The sequence below is a fragment of the Balaenoptera physalus genome, assembly GCF_965194825.1.
Source record: "Balaenoptera physalus genome assembly, chromosome: 6".
NCBI lineage: Eukaryota > Metazoa > Chordata > Mammalia > Artiodactyla > Balaenopteridae > Balaenoptera > Balaenoptera physalus.
Window position 1 is genome coordinate 119,609,491 of NC_138885.1, and position 13,073 is coordinate 119,622,563.

A 13,073-nucleotide genomic window follows, 5' to 3' on the forward strand; every position below is an offset into this window, starting at 1 on the left:
GAAGGAAGAGCGCAGTTAAGGCCCATGCTGGGTTTAAAAACTGTTATCCAGAACCTCTGCAAAGCTTCACAGGCTCCCCAGGTGAAATCCACTGGACGTTGGTGCTGACTCAACCATACCTGGTTTCCCATCCCATCCCCTTTAAGGTGTAACAGTGTGCTTGAAAGTCCAAGTCAGAAGGCCAACAGGTGATTTCCACAACTTCAACAACGGGTTAAGTGTCTGCAAGAATATGTCCTTTTCAGAAATAACAGTTGAACCAACATAAGGTTAATAAAGGCTTTAATTTCACACACAAAAAACTCTATGCATAATTTAAAAAGGAAACAAAAACAAGGAAAAACCGTACAGGGTACAGAGGAACAGTTCTGCTAAAACACAGATAAAGTGCCGCTCCATACAAAACAACATAAAGAATCAGAATCAAAAGTCACTCTGAACACAAAGAAAGAAAATCACCTCACAAATAATGTGGCCAAAGCTGCCAGCAAACCTAGTAGTGGCTCAACTAGGCAAAGTGTAGGAAGCTTACTTCTGTTCTCCTCTCCGTAGCATAAATAAACAACACTGACAATAGGCCAGAGAAGATGGGGATGGAAGGAAAAGAGGGAGGGAAAACTAAAGACGAGAGGTGTGTACAACCACTGTGTCTCACTCTTCCACCCATTCTGTTCTTGAAACAGACCAGTTGAGATGATTGCTCTTCTGTTTTGGCATTGGACCTAACAAACTCCAGTCCTGATGCAGACCCTCATCCACTCTACTCTGACACCAGTGGACACGCCGCTACTTCAAACCTCTGCACTTTAAGTCCAAATTACTGAAATCAACTGCTTGTATTCACACTGGCACATTTTTTATTAAAAACTTCAAAACCTCAGACACACAGCACACATGGAAAGGAAAACACTAATTGTGTATAAATATGATACAACAAAAGAGACTGCCTGAAGTTTGGTAATCAAAGCATGCCATAGAGGAGTCAGTGGTCGTGGTGAGACACAGCAAAAGAAACCTGTCACAAAACTCTCAAGGCCTAACAAACTAGTTTTCCAATAAAATAAATATATATATTTTTTCAGATGTAAATAAGACATTGATAGAGACAAAATTAGAATTTTGAAGTAATGCATTAGAAAGATGTTAGAGGGCAGAAATCTGTTTAGTTTTTATACACACTTAAAGAGCATTACTTGGTGTAAAGCAAGATGGGGAGGAGGAAAAAGATGTTTCTGTTTTGGGGGGGACACTTTTATGTGACTTGCATCTAGTACTGGGTGTTGTTTTTTCTAAAAATCTCCATGTATACACAAGATCCACATGTACCTGGAGATCCAGCGCTGTTTCCTTGATTTAAAACAAAAGGGCAAAAATGGTTGGATGACTAAGAGCATCCACTGTAGTCGATTTAGAGGACAGAGAAGAAAGAGGAAGAAGGGTAATATTTTTATTTGTTTTAATATAATCTCTGTTCAGTAGATCACAAATGAGTTTACAAACTACCTTTTTTCCTGTATGTTTTCAATGCCCATGCTCTCTCTACACTCATAATGCTCCACTACGTATGAGATACTGCCAAGAATCTCTTTAATTTAGGTGTTTCCGAATAATTTTCATTATACAACTAGCTGTACATGTGTAGAGCTATATTTATACAGTTACATAATGGTAACTGCAATATGGAAGAATAGGTAAATTCAGGAATTCACTTGCTGAGGTTTTAATTCTTAAAGTTTCTCTTTTAGAAAAAGTTTACACTTGATCAAGGAGAGAAATAAATGTCTAGTCTAGTATTTGCCTCCCAGAGTTAATGAACTGATCTTTAAGTATCGCTGCATACTTCTTAAAATGTAAACACATTTACATTTGTTATTGAGCCATTAAGTTAGGCCTGAAATTAACAGACCATAGCAAGTAAACAAGTAGCTCTTGGAATCAAAATATAAATAGAATAATTATTCATGGACTTGCTTCTTATTCTATCCTGCTGAAACAGAACTTCTGAGTCTGTACACATAAATATATTCCCTACAAAACAGAATCTATCTCCTTATAGGCCTAAATTATAGTCAGGGCTTCTAAAGTGATAGCAGCATCTGGGCACATGCAACTTTCCAATCCTCTGTAATAATATTAGGTGATAATAATCAACAAGTTTGAATTTTAGTTTAGCTTTCCCTTTCAAAAAATTCCAATTAGGATCACTTGTGTGTAGAACTAAGAACTGTCAAGTTCCAATTCAAAGTCATTTAAAGTAATGTAACATATTTGGTATTTTCAATAGGAATATTACTTATTGGGCAAGCTGCCTGGAACTGAAGCTCTCTGTCCCTATCTAACTTGTCCCTTTCGGGCACCAACATGCCAAATGCTCCATTCCCCAATTCTGAGCAAACTGCACAAAAAATATTATCTACTTGTAATTTTTAAATACATACAGTCAGCTCAAAAAAACAAAACTCCATCAACATGGTCCAGCTGAACTCTCCATGTGTAGTCATTAATCCTTCACTGAACCAAAATGAGAAAGTAACTTTGTAGTGAAAGGGGTAATAGTTGAAGGAGTGAAGGGAGAGAGGAAGGCTGACCAGGCCAAAACAATGGACAGACATCAAGGAAATTTCAAGTCCCAAACTTGCAAGTGTATGAGTAGTGACATAACGCATCTACTTTTTTCAACTAATAATTCCTGCCTGAGACATGAAGAACAAATCAAATTAGGTTCAAGCCAAGTGTACTTCTAAACCATACACACACACAAGCTATGAAAAGCAAGTCAAACGAGGGTACTTCATGGGCATCCTAGGCTTATGGCATTATATTTATTTGTTTAAATGCCCTAAATGCACCCACTCATGTCAATCATTCCCAATCATTTTTAACAGCATCTCTCAAAAGCTCTCAAATACAGACACAGTGAACTAATAAACAGCTAAAGAATTTGATTATCACTTCACTCACATATGAGAAAACCAGTTATTTTCAAGAAAAAAAAAAAAAGGCTCCCCAGTGGAAATAAACAAAATTTTAAAAGCTAGTTTTTTAAACAAGTATTTTCCTCTGCTCTATACTACTCCTGCATATCCTACCACCGTACCACTTTGGAACGTTCACTACATTAACAGGTAGGTAAATGGTAGGAGACAAAGCTTTTATCAGTAGTTAAGCAAAAGTGCTGGGGCCATTTATAATTCAAAGATTCAATATTTTAGAATAGGTTACTATGTCAGAACACATCCAAGTTTCAAGAGTAGGGCTGGAGCTCTCTTAAGGCAATCTTCCAGAAAAGATGTTACATCATCTGTGATGTTGGACTTAAAAAATGAAAGAAAATGTTGAAGGTTTCATTTTGCTATACTTAACTCTGCGTGATCCTAAGGATTCCTGGGCTCACAAAATTATTTTACGAACAAAATTCTACTCTCAAACTCATTCTTTATATGGTTTCACAAGCTGCTTAACCAAGCTGGTTATGTCAGCTGAGTGACTAACATAGCACTTAATGCTGAACCCCATTTAACCTCAACTCAAAGCACCTAAAAAGATAATTATGCACCTTTGTTATTTGTTAGTTATTGGAATTACCTAAACCAATCATATTTTAATTCTCATCCTGTTTTAAGGGCAAAGCCAGACAGCAAATGGTTATATGTTTAAGCTTTATCCTATAGCTCGTGTGCTTAATTTCACCCTTGAAGCAGGGCTTTCAGCTTTAGTGGTCCAGAGTTTCAGCTTTAACACAAGAATACTCCTCCTGACCTCTCTATGTGTGGGAGACAGAGATGCTACCATTCTTCATATTCTCTAGGTAATCTTGTAGGGGAGTCCCAACTGGGACAACATCACTTTCCTACCTCTTAAAGTTTTGGCTGCAGTCTGTTAGGGTAATGCTTGCTCCATGGAAGAATGACACAGAAGAAAAATAAAAGATTCTATCTTCACCACGGTAATAATATAGATGATATACAATGAAAATACTGTGTGAAGGAATCTCTTTAAAGAAAATACAAAGTGTACAATGAATACCAAACGTGGGAACACAACACATTCCAAAGCACCAACAATCCATTTCTTGGGACTGCATGTAAACAGCAAAAGCATTACAAATACATGAAATAATTTTTTTAAAAAAGCTCCTCAAGTCAGGTGGCAGAAATTGTCCCTCCTTTGTCAGGAGGACAAACTGTCATTAGTGTAACATGGAGAGCTGGCTTTCCAGTGAACTTTACTAATAGGAAACACACATGAAAGATTACAGACTTGAGTGAAACTACTCAAGGAACATAAAAGCTAAATGCCAAATGATATGTATATCTTCACACATTTCTCAGGTGAATGGACTCTTTGACAACTTCATTTTGTCTCCAAACTGCTGTGCTATTAATTTTGACCAGGCATACTCTGGTGGGCTATCTTAACTCTTTAAGGCTCCATTCATTCCACATATATGTGTGTGTATGTGTGTGTGTATGTACATATATATATATTTACAACATGTATTCCTAAGACAAAAGGAAGTGCCACTCTTGTAGGAGAAAAAAAGGATAATCAGCTACAGATGTGAGACCAAAGTTTCCATAAAACAATTAATGGAGCGTTCCGCATAATTGCAGTTTTCGTCTTTTGGTTTGGCCCTGAGCTGTTTGTTGCTCCCGCATCAAGTAGAGTTCTAAATTCTCCTCAGGCAGAGGAAAGAGAAGTGGGTGGCAGTAAGAGAGAATATGCAGTGCACACTGCCAACCCAGGAGTTTGTTTCTCATGAAGCCTGACGAGTGGTCTTCCCCACTTCCATGCTAAGTGCCTGAGAGGTCTTTTCTGTTTCCAGCAGCTCATCAAAGATCTCCCTTAAAATAAAACAAATAAAAAGTTAAACAGGAAATTCAGTGAACAGAGACAGAGGATAGACAGAAAATAAACATTGATAAAGGCTGCATAATCCCATGGTGCCTAAATTTTATTTAAATAAGCAGCTCATTAATTTTATTACCATCTTAACCCCATGTGCCGATTCTTAAAAATACTTAGTGGGGAATGGCAATAGCTAGCTTTGATAGAAATGCTATGTAGTTCCTATCCATATAACTCAGATCTTCTAGCTGATACAATGAAAGACCAAAAAGTTTTATGACAGGACAGCTTCCATCATAAAAAGATCTTAAGTTCTATACCTAGATTCTACTGTGTAAGTTAAGAGAAAAAATATTTTGGAAATATCAAGACATGAGCCCTAAGCAAAGACAATAAAAGCCATAAATTGTCTACCAATTAATTGATGGGAACATTTTATCCTTAAAGAAAAAAAAAAAAAAGAATTCAAGTGATTTTTAGCCCACAGCTTCAGATCAGGCAAAGTTTCTTACTTGTGCATATAAAAGAAGATGTAACCACTTCGATCTCGATCACTCTGCACAGAAGCCTCTTGGATTTTAGATACCTCTAGGTCATTATAAGTAAACCAAGCCTGCTTCTTAATGTCGTACACATCACTAATGTAATGACCTGAAATAAATAAAATCTTAAAATTAAGGTTATTTTTTAAAAAAAACGTATTAAAGGGGCTTCCCTGGTGGTGCAGTAGTTAAGAATCCTCCTGCCAGTGCAAGGGACGCGGGTTCGAGCCCTGGTCCAGGAAGATGCCACATGCTGCAGAGCAACTAAGCCCGTGCACCACAACTACTGAGCCTGTGCTCTAGAGCCCGCAAGCCACAACTACTGAGCCCGTGTGCCACAACTACTGAAGCCCGTGTGCGTAGAGCCCACACTCCACAACAAGAGAAGCCACTGCAATGAGAAGCCCGCACACCGCACTGAAGAGTAGACCCCGCTCGTCGCATTAGAGAAAGCCCGTGCGCAGCAACGAAGACCCAACACAGCCAAAAATAAATAAATAAAATAATAAATAAATTAAAAAAAAAAAGTATTGAATATTTCTCAGGGACAGGAAGTTTCAGAAAGAGAAACAGCCAACCCCATTTCACCTTACTATACCAGGACAACTTTTTTGATAAATATATTTTGTTTAGGGACATTTGGGTCACATGTGAATAGAGAAATCAAAACAGTTGTACCTATTAACACAATTCACACTTAGTGTGATCAAAGAAAAGATTTCAAAGTTTTTCTTGATGTGTTTAACTTACACCTCACAAAGCTAGGCTCAGAGCAACCCAATAAGGAGTAAATGCTGGCTAGGCCATTTATAAAATGCTGAGGGCTTCCCTGGTGGCGCAGTGGTTGAGAGTCTGCCTGCCAATGCAGGGGACACGGGTTCGAGCCCTGGTCTGGGAAGATCCCACATGCCGCGGAGCAACAAAGCCCGCGCGCCACAGCTACTGAGCCTGCGCGTCTGGAGCCTGTGCTCCGCAACAAGAGAGGCCGCGACAGTGAGAGGCCTGCGCACCGCGATGAAGAGTGGCCCCCGCTTGCCACAGCTAGAGAGAGCCCTCGCACAGAAATGAAGACCCAACACAGCCAAAAATAAATAAATAATAAATAAAATAAAAAAAAAAAAAACAATGAACAGGTTTGAGAAAGCATAATTCTCAATAACCTGATTAAAAAAAAAAAAAGAATTGAAAAAAAAAAAAAAAAAATGCTGAAATCCTAATGTCCATTTACCTGAAGAAGAAGTGCTACCAATGTGACTGACAACACTGATGAGCCGATAGGAATGAGGAAGATTTCCTGTCTGGAAAACAGAAGTGGGCATGACTTTCAACTCTTCATCTGAATACAAGCAAAACACTAATTTTAAATTTATTATCAAAGCTGACATGGCAAAGTTTCAATGTGTGGGGGGTTAGACTCAATAAAAAAACCCAGTGGTTGGTATTGTTCATATCCTTTGACCCAAGAATTCTACTCCCCAAGAATTTATCCTAAGAAAATAATGCAAAAGAAGGAAACAGTATATATGTATATAATTATTCACTGTAGCATTATCTATAATAATGAAAATTTGGAACTAACAATACGCTCAGTAATAGTTAAATGGTTACTGGTATATCAACTCAGTACAGTATTATTCAGTTATTTAAAGAAAAAATATGTGGGTCAGCAACATGTTAACTTGTTTTTCAAACTTACATGAACACACATAATAACTATAGTTCTATAAAATAGATATGTTAATGGCTAAGTACTGAAAAACAGAATGGAAAAAATGAAAAGAGTTGCTGTGTTGCTGTAGGGATTATGGATGAACTTTTACATTTTAAATATTTTTAAAAATGCTATTAAAATATTATTAGCAGAAAAGTAAAACAACTGAAAAGTGATATTCATGGACTTCAGGCAGCACTATAAGATATAATTTTGGGAAGAAATATAGCATAGGTAAGCCAGAAACCATTAAAATGTTCAAAAACTTTGATGTTGTAATTTATTTCTGGGAATTTCCTTAAAGAAGAAAATCCTAATATAGAAAACATTAACAATCATACACAGTTCAGGCAGCACTATAAGATATAATTTTGGGAAGAAATATAGCTTATAGGTAAGCCAGAAACCATTAAAATGTGCAAAAACTTTGAAGCTGTATTTTATTTCTGGGAATTTCCTTAAAGAAGAAAATCCTAACATAGAAAACACTACAATCATATACAGTTCCTCGATATGTTATTTATTATAATGAAAAAAAAACAACTTAAATGCTCAATGTTAACTAAAAATTAAATAAAATAAACAGCATGTTCATTGATGGAATACAGTATAGCCATTAAAAATAAAATGCTTATAGTCTTTAACAAGTAGGATAAAAACTGTACTTATTCTATGACTTTTTAAAAGCATACTTAGGGTACTTTGGGGTAGGGATGATAAAAGAATATATCAAATGCTAACAGTAGTTGTGTTAGAATAGTGGGATCCTGGGTAATTAAAATTACAAAAAATTTGGAAAATGGGAAAAAAGCAATTATTTAGGGTAAAAAAAGATTTCAAGTGCTCTAGTTAATGTCATCAACAGTTTTTACTGAGTAACAATCAACTATTTTTAGTATTTAACCTTAAAGATAAAATAGTTTTGGTAGAACGGAAGGTGATTTAATATACATATGACCTTGAGAGCTATTACTAAGTTATTACCTAACATGCACATAAGGTGATCAGGATGTGTGTTTTTTTTGTTTTTTCATTTTGTTTTGAGAATCTTCTGTGTAAGAAATGAGGAGCAAAGGCCAAGAGAAAGTGAAGACCATTTGATGGCTGCCAAAGGGTCAGAAGGGGACCTGGAATGGACACTGACAGTGGGGCCTTTGAAGATAAGGAACGACAGGCGTAGTACCGACAACCTGACCTACAAATGGAATATAATGTCACCCACCTCAGCGTTTCTTTTCAGCTCCTCAGCTTCAGCTTCTGTGTGCTCCATATCTAAAACATCCTCATTTCCAGAGTCCTCGTCAGAGCCCAATGAATCCAGAAAAGAGTTGTTAAACTCTGAAGAACACAAAGACAAAGTCTTGTAAAAGTTCTTGGAATAGACACAAAGAGATACGATTGGGAAGGTATAAAACAGCTTGAAGTACACATTTTATCATTCTAAGAAACATAAAACATATTATTATTAGGGTTCCAATTCACCCAGCTTACTCTAGGGAATAAAAATTCAGGCACCAGTTATCTGTAAAAGAAATGTTCCCTTTTGTTTTAAATATATTTATATGAAAGGGGATAATACTCTTTTAAGAAAGGAATAAAACTGAAAAAAAGAAATTACAGATAATCCAATTTCACTGAATTCTCTATTATATAAACTATACGTTAGATTTGACACACTTGGTGCATATTATAGGTGCCAACAGCAAACATAAATTATCTGACAGAAAAGAGCCCGTGCTCCACAAGAGAAGCCACCGCAATGAGAAGCCCGCACTCTGCAGCAGAGTAGCCCCTGCTCGTTGCAATTAAAGAAAGCCGGAGCCCAGCAATGAAGACCCAACGCAGACAAAAAAAAAAAAAGAGTATGTTACTAAACTTTTCAACTACCACGAAGTTCTTCCTATGATTACAGGAGTGGAGGCTGGAGAGAGTGCTTGCAAACTTGCTCGGAGATGGGGATATACTACTGTGAAGGGTATCCCAAAACACAAAGCAAAGATTGCTTTTTGCAGCCGGAAATTTTTGGGGTAGAACATTGTCTGCAATCTCCAGTTCCACACACCCAACCAGTTACAATGGTTTTGGACCATTTATGTCAGGTTTTGAAATCACTCCATATAATTATCTGCCTGCTCTTGAGCATGCACTTCAGGATCCAAATGTTGTGGCGTTCATGATGGAACCAATTCAGGGTGAAGCAGGCGTTGTTGTTCTGGATCCAGGCTACCTTGTGGGCGTGCAAGAGCTCTAAACCCAGGACCAGGTTCTGTTTATTGCTGATGAAATACAGACAGGATTGGCCAGAACTGGTAGATGGCTGGCTATGGATCACGAAAATGTCAGACCTGATACAGTTCTTCTAGGAAAGGCACTTTCTGGTGGTTTATACCCTGTATCCACAGTGTTGTATAATGATGAAATAATGTTGCCCATTAAACCAGGGGAACGTGATTCTATGTATGGTGGCAGTTCACTAGGCTGCCGAGTGTCCATCACAGCCGTTGAGGTTTTGGAAGAAGAAAACCTTGCTGAAAAATGCAGACAAATGGGTATCATCTTGAGAAATGAACGCATGAAGCTACCTTCTGATATTGTAACTGCTGTAAGAGGAAAAGGATTATTAAATGTTATTGTTATTAGAGAAACCAAAGACTGTGATGCTTGCAAGGTATGTCTGTGACTTCGAGATAATGGACTTCTGGCCAAGCCAACCCATGGTGATATCATCAGGTTTGCACCTCCGCTTGTGATCAAGGAGGAGGAGATTCTGGAGGCCGTGGACATCATTAACAAGAATATCTTGTCTTTCTGAGGGTGGTGACAGTTTTCAGTGGCGCCTGGTAGCCAGCTGGAGACAGGCAGTCAGTTGACATCCTGTAAAAAGCTCTGCGTTTCTGTGCTTAATGCAGGCATATTCCACTCCCTCGTGGCAAGGGCTTTTTAAAAAATATTATGTTTTCAGTTCATACATAATAGAATGACACTTATAAACGTGCAGTGTGCTGTGTAACATAACTAAAAGAATGTCCTGGCATCTTATATTCAATTAAGTGGTTTTGTGTGTGTGTGTGCTTTCTAAGGTGAGATGCCTCTCTCTATATAGAAAGCCTTTTAATCAAGCCCCTCAGCATAATTTATATACGTTTTAATAATTTCCTTGCTGGTATAAATGTTTGTATTTGAAAAAGTTATATGAGGGTATTACACAGAAGACTTGCTTAACCTTATAAAGTTGAATCATAATCACCAAATTTTAGGAAGGATTAATGGTTAAGCTTACATAAAATCTACTAGATTTAAGTAAACTCGATATTGGCCAGCACCAGGATGTATTCTATGAATGTCATTATTTTGAATTAAGAATTAATGTTTAACATTCCCAGATTATGTTTTAAGTGTTTGATATAATTTGTAAAAAGTGTTTATTTTCAGTGTTTCTTTAAATTTAAAATAAAGCTCATATTTAAAATGTCAAAAAAGTATTGTTTAGGGATATGAATATGCGTGGTAACATTATTTTTTTTTTTAAAAAAGGTAAGTTAATGATGAATACAAATGTTAGATCGGTGGTTTCCTTTGGGAGGGAGGGAAGGGAAGGCGTATACAGGTAACTTCTAAGGTTCTATATTTTTACCTGGGAGGTGTTCAAATTTGTTACTGTTATTAAAAATAACAAAAACATTTTTTATGCTCTTTTGTGATACATTTCAGCATATTAAAAAATGTAATTAATCTCCATACCTTGAAGACTTAACTCCGTAGCTCTTTTGAGGTCATCATCTTCTTTCTGTTCCCAAGCCTCCTAAAGGGATAAGAACAAAACTAAGGTATTTAAAGAAGTATTGATTAAACTTATCTAATGAGGATAAAATCCGCTGCTCTGAAAGTATTTGCTAATAATGTTTTCTATAATCTTATGGATGTTTGGAATATGACCTCTTGAGGGATGTGGAGAAGTTCTTTACTTTTTCCAACACTGTCTTCCTAAAACAAAAACGTGGGGGTTAAAAAGGCTTAAATGCTATCTCTTCTAGTTAATGACGCTTGGCTTGCCAACCAAAAGCCATTCAATGTGACATTATGATGTAATTTCCTTTTCTTCTAACATGTATGAGATACCTGGAACATAGCAGATACTTAGTAAATAGCTCTCTTTTCTTCCCCGATTTACAGGATTTGCCAAGTTCCTTGGTATAAATACTCCTACCATGGCCAATTTTAAGCTACCAATGTGACTCTGAATGCAGATTTGGGAAGTATGTATAGTGGGCTCTCCTAAGCTGACAGGGAGCTGGCTCTAGCACAGACCCTACGCCTATGACATCAAGATAAACAATATTCCCGCAACATATTATTCATAGATTTCTATTTTTATTCTTGTTAAAGAAACCATAAACATGTAAAAGAAGCTTGGTAAATACTAAATGAATGCTGCTGACTGTTGCTTTTCTAATACATACGAGGTTTTCTTAGAAAAAAATTGTACCTCTGAAAATGTCTCAACTAGATGACTCATTATAAAAGGAATAGGAAAATGTTTACTACAAAAAAAAATTTCCCTCTCATTTTCAGAGAAAAGATAACTTACAAAGGATGCATGAGTGAAAAAAAAAAAGTAAAATTGTTTTATACTTTTCTCAATTCTAGACTTGTTTTTAAAGTTACTTAAATGTATAAGAAGCTTAGAATGAGCTATTCTGCATTATAGTCCTGGGAGCAATAGTACTGTGTTCAAGAAAGTTACAGAGGTGTTCTCTAAGAGGAAATATGATTACTTAAATTTATCCAAGTACATAAAGTCTATGCTGAAACAAGAAGGTAAAGGATTCTCTTTTAGTAATTAATAGAATGATGCAGGTATACCAAACTAAAGAAACTTCATCTCATAATCCTATCCTCATATCTGAGACAAATAAGGTAGTTTTAAACGGGTCAGCTGACAAGAAAAATATATGTCTTTTGTCTAAGAAAAGGAGGGTTGCTGAATTTTTTCTTTTTCTGCACTATAAGCAACTATTGTTAAGAAACCAAACCATGGTCTTTTACACTAAGTTTTCTACAACAAATGATTACTATATATTATTTGTAAGACAGTTTGACATATACACATCTTGATGACAAGGCAACTAGGGAGGTACTTCTTATAAATATCAATAAAAGGATACAGAGCAGCTGGCTCTGAAATAGTTTTAAAGCAGGAGTTCTCAACCTTGGCTGCACATTAGAATCACTGGGAGAAGTTTTGTTTTTTTTAAAAAAAAACCCTTATTAAAAAAAAAAAAGAAATCTAGATGCCAGACCACACTTGAGATCAATTACATCAGAATTTCTGGGGGGCAGAACAACCCAGGCATCAGTATTTTTTTTAAAGCTCCCCAGATAATATTAATGTGCAGTTTAAATTAAGACCCAATATTCTAGTGACATTAGATTTCTTAATCTGATATTTGCAAACACTAAAATTGTGCATTCATTCTAGGGAGTCCTGGCAAATTTTTATTACTAACATGTATTGTATAGGATTAGACAACCATCAAAATATCACCTTTTAGTCAGATACCTCAGCTGACTGCAACAGTGCAAATCAACCAGCTTTGGCAAATACAAGCATAAAGAACTAAAAATTGAAGAATAGATTACTACATAAAGAAAAGAGCAGATAAATGTTAGTCTATGACTAAAATCTAAATTTCAGACAATATTCCTGAGAATTTTATGTTCAAATAATTCATAGGAAAGGATTCATATTGTGAGAAAATGACCAAAACAAACATTTTGCCTTAAAATATTAATGATAAAATCATCATGGTATACTGGCTGTTTCAACTGCTTGCAAAATAAAGTTGGACTAGGGATGATCTCTAACAACTCATCTTGCTTTAGTGTGCAATAAATTATAGCAATAGGAGGTAACCAACAAGACATTTTGTTGCATTTGGGTTTTTTTTTTAAATTTATTTATTTTTTTATTT

At 36.2% G+C, this 13,073-nt stretch overlaps 1 protein-coding gene and 1 pseudogene across 13 annotated transcripts in view; one reads left to right on the top strand and one right to left on the bottom strand.

The window, feature by feature from the left end:
* Positions 1-265: 265 nt before the first annotated feature.
* USP37 (ubiquitin specific peptidase 37) overlaps positions 266-13,073 on the bottom strand; it is a 90,882-nt gene continuing 78,074 nt past the window's right edge. For all 12 annotated transcript variants that reach the window (XM_082466091.1, XM_082466084.1, XM_082466086.1 and 9 more), the window contains 5 exons: positions 10,843-10,903; positions 8,324-8,439; positions 6,619-6,688; positions 5,361-5,499; positions 266-4,844 (listed from right to left, as the gene is read on the bottom strand). In XM_082466091.1, coding sequence (XP_082322217.1) covers positions 4,757-4,844; positions 5,361-5,499; positions 6,619-6,688; positions 8,324-8,439; positions 10,843-10,903 — 474 coding nt within the window. In that variant the 3' untranslated portion in view covers positions 266-4,756. The remainder of the gene's footprint in view (positions 4,845-5,360; positions 5,500-6,618; positions 6,689-8,323; positions 8,440-10,842; positions 10,904-13,073) is intronic.
* Positions 8,835-10,831, top strand: LOC309662888 (ornithine aminotransferase, mitochondrial pseudogene; annotated as a pseudogene). The gene has a single exon. The product of its transcript is annotated as an ornithine aminotransferase, mitochondrial pseudogene (transcript).